The following is a 20,636-nucleotide window of genomic DNA, read 5'->3' as shown; positions in this document are numbered from 1 at the left end:
ATCATCATCATCATCATCATCATCATCATCATCATCATCATCCTTAATTACTATTATTCTACATATTATAACAGTTTAACAAATTGCCTCAACCATGCTGCCTTTTAGCTCCAGATAATCCAATTCCTTCTGAAACTAATCAAAATTAAGAATTAGACAAACTGCTGTTTTATAAATCCAATGGTATAACAATCAACTATAAATTATTGTATTCTAGTAAATTAACAAACAAGCAAGTGTACTTAGTCGCAGCAACTCTAAGACCTGAGACGATGTATGGACAAACTAACTGCTGGGTCAGACCAGATATGAAATATGTTGCTGTAGAACTAAAAAATGGAGAAGTATTTATTTGCACTCATAGAGCTGCAAAAAATATATCTTATCAAGGATTCACCGAAGGTGAAGGCAAGCTTAATATAATCTTAGAATTGTTGGGCCAGGTAAGTGACTGTATTAAATACTAACTTTGACTGTCAAAACCTATTTGTAATTAATAAGCAATATCTCTGATGGAAGAATTTTGTTGACTGTAATTAAAAAACTGCTGTATCAAATAAATAAAAATGAGAATTCTTTGAAGGTGAGGGTCCTCACATGAAATTTTTTATATTCTATATTAATTTTGTTGAGTTTGAAGATTTGTTATTAATTTTTCATGATCAATTTTGTTTTTTCTTATGGAATGTACTATACAGTATAACGGCCTTCTGGGTGTACTATTTGCCATGTGAAGTCTCGATCAAACTATTAATTTTCCAGAATGAGAAAACAAAGTAGCCAATAAGAATAAAGTAATGACAACAAAAACCATGAAGTAATATTTTCTAATGAAATTATAGACATTGATTAATTTTACAAGATTTATTATGAAAATATTAAAATTTTTGTAGTGTTTTTGTTGCTCTCAGAATGAATAATAAAAAAACCAGTATTTTAACCTACAAAATGTCAGATGAAGAACGGTAGAAAGGGAAATTTGTGACCAAAAGAAAGTATGAGTGCTTGAGAATTAGAACAAAAAATAGCAAAAGCAGGAAAAAAGCTGTTGAAGAGAAGATTGTGTAGCCAGAACCTCTGAACACCGTTCAAGGGCATCAACTATTCAACATAGAGTACATGGCACAAAGCGCGCACTGCTCTATTTGTAAAGAACTTTACATATTTTATATTATCTGCAACTGTGATCATGAAGTGATTCGCATGGAAAAGATTAAATATGATTTAGTTGTACATAAGTAACATACTACTATGATGCACTTCTGTGAATACAAATATTTCTCATAAGATAAGGGCTTAAAACGATTGCATTTATGAAAGTATAATACAATTTCATATATGCAGCATTATACTGTGATACGATGTTATTGCAGCCAAAAATATTCTCAAAAATGTACTGATATTATTGAAATGTTAATTTTAAAATGAAAAATGATATTAAAAATGTCACAATTTATCAAAATGCATTAAATATTCAAATTTCTTGATAACTAATAAACATAATTTTAATATGTATTATTACTGTACCTATAAGAACAGTTTGAAATTTATTTCTGGAAATGTCAAACAACATAACGTTAACCAAATGCAGTTACTTTCTATATACGTTATGCAGGTACTACCTGTTTTAGTCAAGGCACTTTCGCACTACACATCGTTCATCTGCCATAAAAATTTTTATGTATGTAATTTTATTTTAGCCATGTTGTCACGTTTTAAAAAACTGAAAGAAGTAAAAAGGTAGATTTTAAATAATGTTTCAGATTACTAAGGAAATTTGGCTCCTTTTATATTGTATTTCATAATTTAATCTTCTTTCGCTTGTCTGCAGTTTGTTTTCTGCAGCTACATAGTGTGTATGCTTTGTTACTACAGAAGTGTAATTTGTAACATTTTTTTGCTGTTTGTTTCTAACATGACCCCAATACGTACATTAAAGATTAACAATTAAGATAAATTTAAACAAAAGAAGTGATGAACAATCAATAGATGATGTTTTGCAACAGTGATCTTTGAACGATTTGGTTGAAAATTCATTTAAAATTTTGCGTTTATATTTAAATACTAATGAGCGTACTACCGAATATATTTATAATAATTTAAATGAAATTGAAGCTTTTTTTTGAAAATGAAAACAAAAAATCCGCTCCTGACTATTTCATAAGAAAATATATAGGTACATAAATGTATGTATACGTACAATATATTATGTATTAGTTAGTGCCTATTATTGAAATAAATAAGTGTAGCCGTTGTATCAATATGTGAAATATTTTTTCTCAAATATGTAAATATGTATGTATGTACAGGGTGATTCACTATATTTTGACCCCCCCCCCATTAACTTTTTTGTTTTAAGAGTTATAAAAAAATATAGAATATAAGAATTGCACGATTTTTTATGAACTTTTCGAAAATGATATTTGAAAAACAAATTAAGTCCAAACAAAATGGCCGTGGGTGTTAACTTTGTTAATTTAAATGGAACACCTTATATATTTTTACATATTTGGATAGAACGTTCTCTGTCGAGCATAGTCATATAGGGTTTGTTGGGTCCACCTCTAACAATAAGCGAGATACTATTAAAAAGAAAAGAAGGTTTTTTATTAAGAAAATAAGATACCTTGTAATTGTTGGACCTCTTTCAGGCATTTGTGCCATTTTTCCAATTACGTAAGGATGTACAGATTTAGTTGTAATATATTTTGACATATCGGACATTGATATGGTTCAAAATGTGTATAGGTATTTTAACTAAATCTCACTAATTAGGCCGTGAGAGGCCTATTTACTCATGGACAATGTTATATGGTAGGCCGTAACAGTGACAGGTAATGTCATGCCAACATTGTTATTGATCGACAGTTGGTATTATGATTTAATTAAAATGGGTTAAACAGAAGTAGAAATATTATTAGGTATTCAAATAGAGTAAAGATTTTCTTCATACCCAATTTTAATTCCTAATAATATTTCAATTTTCTACTGCTGTGTAACATTTTAATCAAACAATAATACAAACAAAATTTTTTTTTAATTTTTCGGTACAAAAAAAATTCTGATTGACCATTTAGTATGAGAGTAATTAATTTTTTAGAACATCAGTAATGAATAAGTTCGCTTGAATGGGTCAATGTAGCAACGTCGCAGCCGTCGCACTAACTAAATTGAGAAAAATGAGCGCGAAAGTTGATGCTTGGAGGTTTGGTAATATTAAAGAATTCTTATCTGACAGGAATTGTAGAATTACACTGAACTATTAAATGAATTACCAAATATTTTATATTTAATGAAGAGTAATATAAAGAATAAAACAATCTTGGTATAAATAACGATTTTTTCATTGTGTAGTTTATAAAATAGAATTTATTTGACATACACGAATAATATGATTTTAAACATTGTAACATTCAAACTCAAAACAATACTCAAGATCATCATAATGTATATAAATAATTTGTTCTTAAAATAATATGCATCTTAATTTTGCACTTCTTTCATTGCTATTATTTGATTCTCTTGATTTTTCACGAGCTCTTTTCAAAGCACACACTGTTTCAACTTTTTATTGACCTGTTTTTCACTAATGAACCCCTTCCTTCTTAGTCTATCAGATATTGTGTATTTGTTTATTGTCATAACGTAGAGTTGTTTCAAAATCTTATGAGCTTTGACCTTCATGTGCGCAGAAACATAATTCCGACCGTCGCCTAAATTATTCTACGTCCTAAAAACATTACATCTATTATTCACAGTATCTCGAGCTCTCGTAGCGTAAACAAGCCTTTGATCCGATTACAAATATCATAATAAAATGCTCTATTCTTTATTATTTTAATTTAAGCAATAAAAATATATAATGAACGTTCGCCAGTTGACTTTATTGATGCCCAAGAGCCTTAGTTCTTTTCTGGTAGTAATGAGGCATGTGGTCTAATTTTCAGTCAATGTTTTCACAACGTGCTTATTAGAAGAATTATGCGTGTACGCCACGGCTTTCGCGCGTTTCGCGGCTCATGAGATATTGAAACTACTGTAAAACTATATTATAGGTTATAAAATTTCACTGCGGCAGCTGGCGTGCAATGTCCCATGACGATCACACACACACACACACACACACACACACACACACACACACACACACACACACACACACACACACACACACACACACACACACACACACACACACACACACACACACACACACACACACACACACACACACACACACACACACACACACACACACACACACACACACACACACACACACACACACACACACACACACACACACACACACACACACACACACACACACACACACACACACACACACACACACACACACACACACACACACACACACACACACACACACACACACACACACACACACACACACACACACACACACACACACACACACACACACACACACACACACACACACACACACACACACACACACACACACACACACACACACACACACACACACACACACACACACACACACACACACACACACACACACACACACACACACACACACACACACACACACACACACACACACACACACACACACACACACACACACACACACACACACACACACACACACACACACACACACACACACACACACACACACACACACACACACACACACACACACACACACACACACACACACACACACACACACACACACACACACACACACACACACACACACACACACACACACACACACACACACACACACACACACACACACACACACACACACACACACACACACACACACACACACACACACACACACACACACACACACACACACACACACACACACACACACACACACACACACACACACACACACACACACACACACACACACACACACACACACACACACACACACACACACACACACACACACACACACACACACACACACACACACACACACACACACACACACACACACACACACACACACACACACACACACACACACACACACACACACACACACACACACACACACACACACACACACACACACACACACACACACACACACACACACACACACACACACACACACACACACACACACACACACACACACACACACACACACACACACACACACACACACACACACACACACACACACACACACACACACACACACACACACACACACACACACACACACACACACACACACACACACACACACACACACACACACACACACACACACACACACACACACACACACACACACACACACACACACACACACACACACACACACACACACACACACACACACACACACACACACACACACACACACACACACACACACACACACACACACACACACACACACACACACACACACACACACACACANACACGCACACACGCACACACGCACACACGCACACACGCACACACGCACACACGCACACACACACACGCACACGCACACGCACACACACACGCACGCACACACACACGCACCCACGCACGCACGCACACGCTCCTACGCCTACACGCCCACCACCTTAAGCATGTTCATAGGATTTGCTGAATTTTGAAACATTCATTATCGGACACATTTTTCACACAAGTTTTATGAAGTTTTTGTTACTTAATTTAGTTTAATTAAAAAAAAATTGTAGGATATTCTTGGATGCCCTCTAAAAGCACCAATGACAACATATAAAAAAATATATGTGCTCCCTATGCTAACTATAAAAGAAGATAAAGGGACAGGTGTTGTTACTAGTGTTCCATCAGATTCACCAGATGACTATGCTGCTTTAGTTGATTTAAAAAAGAAGCAGCCGTTTAGAGAAAAGTATGGCATTACTGACGAAATGGTTCTTCCCTTTGAACCAGTGCCCATACTTGAACTACCCGAGTTTGGACAACTTTCTGCAGTTAGTATCTACGAGAGTTTAAAAATTCAAAGCCAAAACGATAAAGAGAAACTTACTCAAGCTAAGGAGATGGTTTATCTAAAAGGCTTTTATGATGGGGTATGAGTATGACTATTTACGTATATATTTCGGATATTTATAATAAAAATCATTTTCAGGTTATGCTTGTAGGGGAATTCAAGGGTAAGAAAATTATGGATGTAAAAAAATTACTTCAAAAAAGTTTACTTGACAAACAAGAAGCTGTTATTTATTATGAGCCAGAAAAAACAGTGATATCTCGGTCAGGTGATGAATGTGTTGTGGCACTTTGCGATCAATGGTTTCTGGATTATGGTGAAGAAAATTGGAAGAAACAAGCACACAAATTACTTGATAAGATGAACACGTATCATGATGAGGTTAGGAAGAACTTCGCTGGATGTCTGAACTGGTTACATGAATATGCTTGCTCTAGAACTTATGGGCTTGGTTCAAAATTACCGTGGGATAAGCACTGGTTAATAGAATCATTATCAGATTCTACAATTTACATGGCTTATTACACAGTAGCTCATTTACTGCAGGGTAATAGTTTCAAGTAAGTGTTTGCAATTCATTATATTTGATGTATAACATTTATGTACTTTCTATTATAATTAAGGGACAAAATCAGTGACATAATATTTAATAAAAAAACAGTACCTACAGTAAAAAAATGAAAGAAGAAAGATATTGTCACCTTTAGTATAGAAGGCGCCTCCTAAACAACGGCACCTCCAACAGCTATGTCCTGTTGGGCTTTAAAATACTGAAAACAATTAGTGAGAAAAAAATACTACTTTCTTAGGACTACTCGCTTGGCTGCTGAGAGGGCAAATATACAGAGGCAAATCCATTCATTTTAACATTCTATTTTACAAAATACATACTTACACCTCTGAGGGATTACTTTTCCGGTGCAGGGCAAAACGGTGAACTGGCTCCTAGCCATTGACTGGCTCTTAACTGGCTCCGGACTGGCCCCGATTCTTTACAAAATGCTGAGTACATTAGAATTAAACAACCGATTGGGAACAATGACTAAATCAGTACACCAGTTTATAGATAGAGTGAGCGGGATGGACATATACACCAGTTGAATTAGAGTTTGAATGTGAAAAAATTACTAGTAGACATTTTATTGCACTTTATGATGGGAAGGGTATATAGAATGATAATATTAAAAAAGTAACTTGAAAGAAGTGACGCTAAGATGGCAAATTGCAAATAAGTGGCAAAGGACCCCACACAAAATTATAGGATTTTGGACCTCACTGAAAACTTTTTAAATTTTGATATGTTGCAGGTTATGCTCCTGATTAAATGTTATCATGGGTGCAAGACCTAAAAATGAACAGATTTTGAGATATAGAGGTTAGAAGGACATCAACTGCCTCTAGGAGCGCAACTCGTTGAATGTATTTTTATTAACATAGGTAACTATTAAGCATAATTAATCGATTGTGAGTGGTAAGTTTGGACTCAGAGGGACTTTATAAAGATGCCATGATAATATATATACACACAGGGTGTAACAAAGGTAGTGATACATCTAGATAACTTTCCAGGATCGCATTTTCCGAGGAAACGGTTTGCATAAAAGTTGTAGGGTTTGGTCCAAGAAATCGATTGGTGACCTTGAACTTCACCCATATGTCATTTTTGAAGGTCATTTCAAGGTCACCTCATTTCTATGAAAACCTTTATTTTTTATTCTGTAAATAGATAGAGATTAGATATGATCAGATATGTATTTGACCTTGAGACGAAGTGACCCCTAAAGGATAATTTAAATGTCATACTTAAGTTTAACCGATGATGATCGATGCAGATTGCAATAATGAAAAATCTTACAGATAAATCCATCCCACTACCAAACCCCCACCCTCCCCAGACCTAAGTTGCCACCTAATCCCCCTTAAAGAACTAACCTGCCACCGAACGCCACCCTCCTAAAGTTTAACAAATGATTCTCGAAGCACTCGCAATAATGGAAAACCTTACACATAAAAGTGGGATTTTTTTGTGGGTTGGATCTGGGGAGGGTAGGTTTTGGTGGTGGGATGGGGTTAGGATTGGTACTTTTGGTGGTGGGGGTTTAGGATTGGTACTTTTGGTGGTGGTATGGATTTATCTGTAAGATTTTTCATTATTGCAACCTGCATCGAGATTCATCAGTTAACCTTAAGTATGACCTTTAAATAATCCTCTAGGGGTCACTTTGTCTCAAGGTCAAATACATATTTGAACATATTCAATCTATCTATTTCCGGAATAAATATAGGGGTTTTCATAAAAAAAAAGAGTTGAGCTTGAAGCTTGTCGAGTTCAAGGTAACCAATAGATTTCTTGGACCAAACCCAACTTTTGTGCCAACCGTTTCCACGGAAAGTGCGATTCTGGAAAGTTATCCAAATGTATCGCTACTTTTGTTACATCCTATGTATGTGTATATAAGTGTGTGTATATATATTATTATCATGGCATCTTTATAAGGCCACTCCGAGTTCATACTTACCATAATCGATTAATTATATTTAACAGTTACCTATGTTAATAGAATTATGTTCAGAGAGTTGCGCTCTCAGAGGTTGTTGATGCCCTCAATCTATATCTCAAAGTCTGTTCATATTTAGGTCTTGCACCCATGAGAACATTTATTCAGGAGGTCATAACTTGCAACATATCAAAATTAAAAAAAAATCAGTGAGGTCCAAAATCCTATCATCTTGTGATTGGGTTCTTTACTTACGTGTTTTTTCATTTTTTTTTTACTGCTCACGAAGATCTATATGGCCTATCGGAAAATTATCATTTTGCACTTTATTATCATTTTACGTTGTAGGCAATTAAATTATCTATAATTTAAGGTATCTAAAGTCATATTTCACCAATTTGTTAACTGTAAAATAAAGGTTAAACGTGGAAAAATCGGTTTTGGAAAATTGCGCATTATTATTGCAAAAAAACGATGAATGTTGATAAAATTTTTGGAAAGATGGTCAATCCAATGACCAACATGTGTGCTAAAGGCCGATGATTCGATTGACCATGAAATTATTGTTCCAGGTATTTGTTAATTAACTTTGTTCGTTTTTTTGCAACTAATTGTTTAATTACTAAATGTTAATTTTAGATGTTAATATCGTAGATATAGGTTCTAATTATTGATCCAAAGAAACGTATCGAAAAAGAAAAATCTCAAAAAGTTGAAATTAAGTAGCCTTTTACAACTAACAAAGTAGGACGCGCAAAACAGCGTTATAAACAAATTGTCCCAGAGTCAGGTAAAATCCGCTCGGCAATTCGCTCTTTTTGCATTAAATAGAGCATATTTTTAAGGTAATTAAAAAAAAGAGTAATCAACTTACGCCTCTTTGTTCCCAAAATAGTTTTTTTTTATATATATATCGTTAATTGTTAATTAACTATTGAACGTATCGGACCGGGATGTTAGAGACAATTAAAGAAGGAGTTAAACTTTTATTTTCAGAAAGTTTTGCATTGATAGTTCATGTAATAAACGCGCTGGCAGCAGTAAAAGTTAACGTTATTGAACAGCATGCGCGTGAACGTTGCTCTCAGTCGCACGCGATATATTATATTATAAATAAATTCATAAAACAAATAATAAATAGATTTAATAATTTTAATAATTTAATATTTAATAAAATTAAATATAGATTTAATGCAAAAATAGTAAATTTCCTAGCAGTTTTTGCCTGACCCTGGGACAATTTGTTTGTAACGCTTGTTTCCATGCGCTTCTTTGTTAGTTGTAAAGGGCAACTTAATTTAATCTTTTTGAAATTTTTCTTTTTCGATATGTTTCTTTGAACCAATTAAAACCTTTATCTACGATATTAACATTTAAAATTACGTTTAGTAATTAAACAATTAGTTGCAAAAAAACAAACGAAATTAATTAACAAATAGCTAAAGCAACAATTTCACGGTCACTGGAATTGGCGTTTGGCACACGTGTTGGTCATTGGATTGACCGCCTTTTCCATAAATTTTATCAACATCCATAACTTTTGCAATAATGCGCAATTTTCGAAAACTGATATTTCCGTGTTTGACCTTTATTTTACAGTTACACACCTTAAATTGCATGTAATTTAATTGCCTACAACATAAAATAACTAATATTTCAAAAGGTCATCTAGATTTTCGTGGGCACTAAAAAAAGTGAGAAATACGTAAATTTGCCACTTATTTGCAATTTGCCAACTTAGCGTCACTTCTTTCGAGTTACTTTTTTAATATTATCATTCTACATACCCTTCCCCATCATAAAGTACAATAAAATGTCTATTATTAATTTTTTCAAGTTTTCAGGTTTTATGATCTAATTCGACTGGAATAATAGGGATATTTTAAGTCACTTATTTGAATCACGTTAAACGTTATCCGTTATATTGATCATGCACAGTAGTTCGAAAATAACCGAAAACTTTAATAACCGATAACATTCTCCGTAATTTAAGTTGGAATAACGTTACCCTAATAAGCGTACCGGTATACACACCATTGCCAAATGTAACAGTTATTTTATTTACAGGGAAGATATGCTTATTAATTTTGTTAATTATTAATTAATAATTATAATAATGATAATAATAATATCTCATACATACATCTCTATACTATACATACACTTTCTGTTTGCGACTGTAGGTGGTATATTACGTTTCATATACAGGGTGTCTCATAATTAGCTGCCAACCCTGAACAGGCCGATTCTATGATCAAAACTAAGTAAAAAAGTTCATATGAACATGGGTCCGGAAATGCTTCCTAAGAGCACAGGGACCCATTGAAGAGGGAGGATTGGAAATAATTTTTTTGCAATATCTCTCAATCGCGTTGTGATAAATGAATGAAATTTGGTATACACAGCTAAATTTTGATGAGCAATTTGATGGACTAATCCATTTATTTCCACAAGGTCCATTGGGGTGGGTACGGGGGGGCCCTTGGTACTTTGCGTGTGTAACTTTTTCATCTTTGACTTTTTAACAAATTGGACAGCAAATTCCGTTTTCCCGAACTGTTTTACGTTAAAAAGGTACTCTTGTTTCAAATCGTTATCTTTAACGGTTTCTGAGAAAATCGCTCTTGAATTAATCCCACTTTGGTCAATTTCATAGTAATTTAAACAAAATTATCAAGGTATTCTTATGTCAAAGTATTGTCAACCCGATTGCCAATTTAATAGTTCTAAGCGAAAAAAATGGAAGAGTTTACGGGACAAGAGTTAGTTGATATGATATTTATTTATGGCTTTTGCGATGGTAATGCTGCAGCGGCAGAACGCGAGTACGGGAGAAGGTTTCCAAACCGAAGGCTGCCATCAAGGAGGACATTCCCTACGGTATTCCGCAACTTAGCTGCAACCGCCACTTTTCGAAAGGCACCGGGTCAAGGACGTCCCAGGATTAATAGGGAAGCGGAGGTCCTTGACGCTATTGAACAAGATCCTACGACTAGCATACGGAACATTTCAAGGCAAATAAATGTTCCTCGGCCAACGGTACTACATATCTTAAAGATTTCCTTAACAGAATTGATTAGATGTGCTACTAACATTTCAGGTTGGAAGAATATTAAAGCGACAAGGTCTACATGCCTATCACTATCGACGTGTACATGGCTTGATACCAGAAGATTTTGCGCCACGTATGCAATTTTGTCGCTGGATTTTGTCGCTGGACAACGAGCAAGCTTCCAAAATTTTGTGGTGTGACGAAGCTACTTTTACCCGAAATGGAAAATTAAATTTTCATAATTCTCATTATTGGGAAGAAGAGAACCCACATGTTGTTCGGAGAACAAACTTCCAGCAACGGTTTTCCATAAATTTATGGGCGGGAATAATTCACGACACTCTGATTGGACCTATTGAAATTCCACAACGTCTCAATTCAAATCTTTATTTAAACTTACTTCAAGAAAATCTTCCCCAAATTCTCGATGATCTGCCTCTAAATTTACGACGTAACATGTTTTTTCAACACGATGGAGCCCCGGCACATAGTGGTCGCAATGTTCTAAATTTCCTAAACGAAAATTTCGCTGGACGGTGGATAGGGAGGCACGGACCGGTAGCTTGGCCGCCGCGTTCTCCCGACCTAACCCCGCTGGACTTCTTTTTCTGGGGATATCTAAATCAAAAAGTTTACGCCACCGAAGTCGATACCCGTGAGGAATTGCTGCAGCGTATCAATGATGCAGCCAATGAAATTCGTCAAAACCGTTTTAGCATCTTAATAGCTTCGAGAAGTGTTACACGTAGGGCAAGACTTTGTATCAGAGAAGGTGGAGGGTTTTTTGAACAGTTTTTAAAATAGCTTGTTGTCTGTTATCAAAATTAAGTTTCCATCTTATGATCCCTTCGAAAAGTGACGGTTGCAGCTAAATTGCGGAATACAGTGAGGAATGTCCTCCTTGATGTCAGCCTTCTGTTTGGAAACCTTCTGCCGTACTCGCGTTCTGCCGCGCAGCATTACCATCGCAAAAGCCATAAACAAATCATCATATCATAATTGTTCTACATCAATAATGTGTATTACTGATTACGTATTAAATTATTATTATTATTTTTTGTTTAAATTACTATGAAATTGACCAAAGTGGGATTAATTCAAGAGCGATTTTCTCAGAAACCGTTAAAGATAACGATTTGAAACAAGAGTACCTTTTTAACGTAAAACAGTTCGGGAAAACGGAATTTGCTGTCCAATTTGTTAAAAAGTCAAAGATGAAAAAGTTACACACGCAAAGTACCAAGGGCCCCCCCGTACCCACCCCAATGGACCTTGTGGAAATAAATGGATTAGTCCATCAAATTGCTCATCAAAATTTAGCTGTGTATACCAAATTTCATTCATTTATCACAACGCGATTGAGACATTGCAAAAAAAATTATTTCCATTCCTCCCTTTTCAATGGGTCCCTGTGCCCTTAGGAAGCATTTCCGGACCCATGTTCATATGAACTTTTTTACTTAGTTTTGATCATAGAATCGGCCTGTTCAGGGTTGGCAGCTAATTATGAGACACCCTGTATAAGATATTCCACAAAATTATCTCAAGAAAGTATATAACTTGACAACGTCAAATTTTTACGTCTAATTACTATTTCAATATTATTTTCTAGTACAGCCATAATATGTACTGTAATCAGTTTTGTGCATGTAATCAAATACTTGATGTAATTAAAGAGGTACTGTGTATTGATAACATAAAAGTGAGGTTTTATGCCTAAAATAATATTAATAATATAGGTTATATGTTACGTTTACGGTTAACGGAATTGTCAAGGTAAATCCGTATAAAGATTGAATCAATGAAATATTTGGGCCCTTATTTTTCATTAACTGTGCACGATCAGTATTACGTTTAACGTATAACGTTCCTTAAATTTTAGGTGGTCTAAAATCTCCCTAATAGTTACACTATACTGTACATACACTGATTTATTTTATAAATTATAATTACAGTTTAATCGCCTGATTACTTAATCAAGCCTTAATCAAGACTCAAAGTACCAGGCCTAGATCTTAAATTATATATAAATAACCTAAAATGCTACAAACTTACAATCTACCTACTTACTAATATTATTAACATTAACATTTATGGTAAAGCCGTAATTTGATGCCAAAGGAATTGGAATCATTTTGTGATTGTGGTAAATTTATAGAACAGGTTGCCCCATTGCTTGTACTTGCTTCACGAGTCTGCACCCCTTGTATCTTTTTAGCAATATCAATTTTGCTGGAAATTGACTCTTCTATACAGTTTGTCCCGAAAGTCATGCAACAAAATTTGGGCACAGATTCTTAAAACAAATTTAGGGAATCCGAATTTTTTATTTTTGCCAAGTGGCCCCCTCTTTCGGAGTTACAGCCCCCTGAAGTCCGCCCCTAAGAATAATATTTTTTTTATATTTCAGAACCCTGTTGCACGAGAATCACTAAATTTGGTACACAGGGGTTTTGTGACATGTAGAATCTGATGGTGCTACGTTTTTTAGTGGGGAACCCCCTTAAGACAATTTTTCGTGGGCCCCCTTGTCTTTAGGGCCAAAAAAATTTGGTCGCATATTTAAATTTCTTAAAAATTATCAGTACAGTAGAAAGCCATTAAATTTAGAAACTTTTTGTCTCTTTATACTTTTTTCCAGAAAAGTCTCAAAATGTGATTGAATGCATACCGTGATTCGCCATTTTCCTCAAAAACATTGCGTTTTACGAAACAAATATTAAGGGACAAAAAAGTTTCTAAATTCAATGGCTTTCGAGCTAACTAATAATTTTAAAAAAAATCAAATTTGCAACTAAATTTTTCTGGTTCCAAAGACAAGGGGGGCTACGAAAAAGTGTCTTAAGGGGGTTTCTCGCCAAAAAGCATAGCACTGTGAGGTTCCACATGTCATAAAACCTCTGTGTACCAAATTTAGTGATTGTCGTACAACATGGTTTTGAGATATAAAAAAGACTTCTTAGGGGCAGATTTCAGGGAGCTGTAACTCCGAAAGAGGGGGCCAGTTGGCAAAAAGAAAAAATACGGGTCCCCTAAATTTGTCTTAAGCATCTATGACCAAATTTTGTTGCATGAATTTCGGGACACCCTGTATAACCTTCTGCCACGGTAGATGACTTCCATCCACCGTGGCGTTTGAGTGTTGTAATATCCCCTCCAACATTGGCCAAGAGAGTTGCTGATGCGCGACGCAAGCCATGCGTGTATATAAATTAGAATCTGTCAAGACCAAAAATCGTTCAACAACATTAGGGATTTGTGATAGCTTATTAATACCAATACATTGACATGTGCATTTTCCCTTTTGAAAATTGCAAAAGAACATTTTATGCTGCACATTTTGAGGCCTTAGCTTAGAATATTTTCTAATTAATTCAATTGGATTAACATAAAATCCTTTATTTAACACAGTGAAGCTTCTTGGTTTGTTCGTTTTAGTATTTGAAATCATGATGTGGATATACTGCCCTTTGTCCTCTATATTGTTTACGCTTAGATGGGTCAATTCCTCGCAACGGCAAGCGCCAAAAACTCCTAATATCAACGCCACCTAAAAACATTTTTAATAAATATAACTCAGTTAAACTATTTAGTAGAACCTATCTTATTCATAAGATGATCTTCGTCTAGGGCAAGGGTTGGCAACTGACGGACCGCGGTCCAGGTCCGGACCGTGGAAGGTAAAATACTGGACCGCCAAAAATTTTTTGAAAGTATAAATTACTCAAATAAATTATTTAAAAAATGTTTTTTTACGTTTAAGTGCCAACCTTATCATTTTTTCTAGTATTTTACAATTGTGTGAGTGTTTTGAGTTCTTAATGGTTAGAAAACAGATTAAATTTGAGTTCAAATGAAAATTTGTAAGAAATATGAATTTTTTTTCTGGACCTCGTTAAAATTTTTTAAAAGTATCCGGACCCCACCTAAAATTACTTGCCGACCTCTGGTCTAGGGCTTCACGCAAAAATTGTTCGATTTGTTGTCTTTCTAAGACCTTGGATTTTTTTGGTTGAAAAGGTTTGTGCTTAGACTTTAGAAATGCCACTAGTCTTCCGAATTTAGAAGTTGACTTCAACATGGAATATTTAGTCCACTATGTGAATGGAACTCATTTCTCACTTAAATTTAAATAATAAACCAGCAAGACATCTTCATTTACACCTTTCACCCCTTCTTTAATTTTCTAATCTTGAAATTCCTTCAGTTTTTTGTTGTATATAGATTTTGATTTCTCCGGAACTACCTGCAGTAGCCGCATTAGCTTTTTCTAAAATTTCAGATGGAATTTCCACATATTCCATTTTTTCAGTCTTGGTTTTAGGATTTCAATGTGTAGTCGAGGAAATGAAACACTGAACCTCTGAAATCTGTGCAGTAAGATGGATCGCGATGCGTTTTTTTGCATTCCTTTCGTTAGAGCGTCCAGAAAGGTTGTGACCCTATGTGATCAATGAGAAATGAAAATTGCATCGGTGCATAACAAAAATGCATTTTTAAAATTGCATCTCGAAGAGTTAAAATTTGAAAAATATAACTCTGAAAATATTGACAGAAATGAGTTCAATTTTGCTACTCGGGGGGTTTTTGGGGTCGCTGAACACGAATATCATGACGACAACGATCTCCGAGGTACCTAGTGTCCAGGGTCGCCGGTTTCTACGTCGTCTCCTGGAGGTTTGTGGAAATTCGTTATAAACTTAGCCAGAACTCGTTACCTCGGGATTTTTGGGGTCGCTCAACACGAATATTACAACGGTAATGGTCTCCGAGGTACCGATGTCATCTTCATAAGCTTTATCGAATATCTAAATAAATTATCTGAAACTTTTTTTTTTATTTGGCGTTTTTAATACAGTTAGTAGCATTGTGAAATTTTAGGAAAGGACTGTGATCGCTGGCCGCTGCTTCCACATGTTACTCTTACATATATACTAATATATACTCTTACACATACTAGTATATACGGATACGCTCCAAGTTATAGCGCGCACGTGAAGTAAGAAACATTAAAATTGTAAAGATGTCTAAGTATAATATTTTTTTGAAAACATGTAGTTTTTGTAATGAATAAATGTATTTTTGTATTAAAAAATAATTAAGAATGAAATAGTTGTCACAGAAACCAGCCATCCTGGGTACTAAGTACTTCGGAGACCGGTGCTGTCGTGATATTCGTGTTCAGCGACCTCAAAAACCCCGAGGTAACAAGTTTCGGCTAAGTTTACAACGAATTTCCACAAAACTCCAGAAGACGACGTGGAAACTGGCCACCGTGGGCACTAAGTACCTCGGAGACCGTTGCCGTCGTGATATTCGTGTTCAGCGACCCCAAAAACCCCCGAGTAGCAAAATTTAACTCATTTTTTATATAAACAAACTTTTAGTGATGTTTTTTTCCCAGAAACATCATCAGTATACATATTTTTTTCAAGAACTTTGATATCTACGAGGTGATTCATAACTTATCAAAAAAAAATTGATGTACAAGGGACTCTTACAAATACAATTTTGCAAAAAAAAATAAAAAGGGCAGTTCGAAAATGATTTAAAAGTACACTTCTGCACGGCACTGGAAACTGGTCCACTGTAAAACCTGACCTTACCCAAGGTGTAGTGTAATAAAAAACGGATAAAAACTTGAAAGCATTTCGCAAGGAAAGAAATAAATAGAATTTTATAACACCTATTTTGTGTCAGCAAATTCAACTGCTTTTGCCTCTATTGTTATAATTAATTAATGAAATTAATTTTTGTGGTTTTACTTAATAAAATAATTTGACATACCTGATGTTACAACTGTTCAAAATTTTGTCCACGGACGTGTAAACACATTTGGACCCTCTTACACAGTTTACAGGGTCGGAAAGTCCCCATGGTTCATCGGCCGTTACGTGAGAGCGATAAAGAAAGTCATAGAAATCCGTGCGATAGAGAAAGATGGCTATAATGAAGGCTTCTAATAGTCACCGCCCATTTCGCCCTTCCACAAATAAGAAGTGGATCTTATTTTTGGAAGGGCGAAATGGGCGGTGACTATTAGAAGCCTTCATTATAGCCATCTTTCTCTATCGCACGGATTTCTATGACTTTCTTTATCGCTCTCATGTAACGGCCGATGAACCATGAGGACTTTCCGACCTTGTATACGAACTAACACAAACTTTGTCTTGCTTTACCATAACACAAATGTTCTTCACCATAAATTAAAACTATATTCATCAACTCCGAGTTGCTATACAAGTAAGCCATTTTTGACACTAGCTACTAAAAAACTATTGCAAATACTAGCGCAATGACGTTGATACTAATTGTAAAATCGGTTTTCAGTATTCGGAGTTTCTGGAGCTACGTGGCTCTCCACACGCATTGCGTAAAGCGCACAACGCAAATGACTCCAGGGACTACAGTTGTCCGGCGATGTAATGATGGAAAGTACTACAACTTCAATAATTTTTTTCTCAGAAACAGGATTTTACAAAAATTTTTTTATGATATTGACTCCTTTTTTCATGCCATATCTATTCCCAATTTTTTTTTTGGATAAGTTGTGAATGACCCTGTATAATTTATATAATCATATTTTGATAAATAATATGAAATAACCAATGTTTTAACAGAACACATTAAAAAAGATTCGAGAGTTATGAAATAACACAATATTTTTTTCAACAATTTTTGTAATTGGTCGAATATTTCCAGACTGACTAATGCATGGTTGGTTCTTAATGTTTCGAGAGATATACCACTCTATTTTTCAGATGAAACTAAAACAATTTCTGATGTAACAAGTATTTAAAGATTTAAGGACGGGATTTTGTACAAAAAATATTGCCAAGCGCGAGTCACGAAACGGGACCCCGGCAGGTGCTGCTCTAGCGTCCAACGCTTCAAGTCTAATAATTTACGCTGCACCGATATTCAGGAACGGCTCCAATTTGTATACATACAATCTTATAAGGAAAGAGAGTAAATATTTTATTAATCAGTAATAGATTATCGAGGACAATAATATTTTTTATTAAGTAGGCAATAATTTTTAGTTAACAAGCTTAAACAATCTTATAATTACTATTCCTTCATTATAAAAGCAGAAATACGATTTTTAAAATTACATGTAGTTTCTTCTTCAAAAGTGACCATAAAACACGTATAACATGGAATAGTCAACAGTCTAATGTTTATATTTTCACATTAACAATCCGATAATGTAAATTAACTGCTATTTTCAGTAAAAATATATACCTAACCTGAATTATTTTTTTACTTTGGCGAGTCGTATTAACTTAAAAAACACTGCTTAATTACTAAAATATATAGAAACTTGCTACTAATTACGTTTGGAGAATAATATGTATAGGCATAACATATATATAAAATATTATTGTATGTATTTAGTCCATTGAAATGAAGGCTGAACCTCCATTTTTTCCTCTGTCTATCAAACCTGGGCGCAAATATGTTTTCGACCCTCAGGAATCCGAATCCGCAAAAAATTTTGACCTAGGTGGTCAGGCAAGGGGTCAAAAGGTCAAAAAATAAGGTTTTTCGCAAATATCTCGTAAACTACGGCAAGTAGCATAAAAATTATTGCATCATCGTGTTCCCAGGGAAATACATCGATTTTATGCTATTGCTTATTAAAATTAAATAAATTTATGTCATGTTCTGGACAATTACTAAGCAAGAGAGGGGAACGCATTTGGGGAGTACGCGCACGGCTGACTCGAAGCTGACAGCTCTAGCAGGTGCGCTTCTTTCGAATATAATGCGATTTCAAATATAATTAGCCAGCAGTTATAGTGGATCTGGGTTCCATTGCCAGATACATTTTTTTTTGCTACATACTTTAATTTTTAAATGGAAAACCAAAAATAATACTAATGAAGAACAGAAAAAAAACTTTTTTAGAACGAAATACTTATTGCAAAAATGAAATATAGTGCTCTGGAAAATCGACTTGTAAAGCTTATTCTATAAATACTTGTCATAACTACATAAAAAAGTCAAAATTTGTATAAACAATTGTTCACAGAATGACAACTTTTTATTTCTAAATTTTGAAGACTTTTGAGGAATTGAATAATGAATAAAATAAGCCTAGTGGATAAGAAAATAAAATAATTGCTTTTTTTCAGTTTTTCGCTTATATCTCCGAAAATAAACCTCTAATCGACATGATGTATACTTATTGATTTTGTTCCTAAGGAAATTTGCTACAAGGATAGGCTTTTGCGAAAGTTCGCAAAATTTTTTTATTTTGCAACTTAAAAATCTGAAATTTACACAGACGCGAGATAATGTTTAGATCCTTTCTTGCCGAATTTCGATATCTTGACTTGGGCAGAAAATACACGCGCTCGCGTTTTCGACAATATAATTTTACAATACGCCACCATTTTTTTTTTGGGGGGGGGGTCCGGATTGCAGGTACTTGTTGAGCACCTCAACAGTTATCTTTTCTTGTAGTTTCATCCAATTTCAGTCAAATTTGTTATTTTTACTTCCACTACTAACTTCCAAATATCTTTATTTTGGATCAGTTAAATGTTTAGAAGGCTTTTTTATAAGGGTTTAAGCCTAACTACATTAAAATACTAAGTTTCAAAAATATGAAATAGTTATTTTTTCTTTGACACCATTTCTTAGTAGTTACTTACATCAAAAGAGAAATGGGGTCAAAAAAAAAACAACTATTTCATATTTTCGAAAGTTAGTATTTTAACGTAAGTTTGGTTGTCTCACAATTTTTTTAATTTAGCATTTAAACGTAAGTTTAACCCTTACAAAAAGGTCTTCTAAATATTCTACTGAGCCAAAACTCAAAACAAAGAGATACAAATCTATGTTAGGACACCTGAAGATGGAAGGCCAAATAAAGAACGAAACGTTAAAATTTAAACTTGTTGTTTGGTGTGTTTGACAAAAAAAATAAATTAATTATATTTTTAAAAATTTCAGTTTTTCCCAAATATGTATTTCAAAAATAAATTGAGATATTCTTGACTTCTTGGTACCATATTTTTAGCCTCCTAATTGCGTAACTTTGTTCTAATTTAACCAAATTTGTAAGTATCTCTTATAGAGA

At 34.6% G+C, this 20,636-nt stretch overlaps 1 protein-coding gene across 1 annotated transcript in view; it reads left to right on the top strand.

Moving 5' to 3' along the window:
- The window catches only part of LOC108913585 (leucine--tRNA ligase, cytoplasmic), a gene marked incomplete at its 3' end in the record, with an annotated part of 82,868 nt that overhangs the window by 30,982 nt on the left and 31,250 nt on the right, over positions 1–20,636 (top strand). Inside the window, exons 6-8 of the mRNA XM_018719151.2 lie at positions 218–443; positions 5,718–6,077; positions 6,137–6,558. Of these exons, the coding sequence (XP_018574667.1) occupies positions 218–443; positions 5,718–6,077; positions 6,137–6,558 (1,008 nt within the window). The remainder of the gene's footprint in view (positions 1–217; positions 444–5,717; positions 6,078–6,136; positions 6,559–20,636) is intronic.

This window comes from Anoplophora glabripennis, unplaced genomic scaffold, assembly GCF_000390285.2.
Source record: "Anoplophora glabripennis isolate ALB-LARVAE unplaced genomic scaffold, Agla_2.0 scaffold1157, whole genome shotgun sequence".
Classification (NCBI taxonomy): domain Eukaryota; kingdom Metazoa; phylum Arthropoda; class Insecta; order Coleoptera; family Cerambycidae; genus Anoplophora; species Anoplophora glabripennis.
The sequence above is the reverse complement of the archived record's forward strand: the minus strand, read 5'-3'. Positions and strand labels throughout refer to the sequence as shown.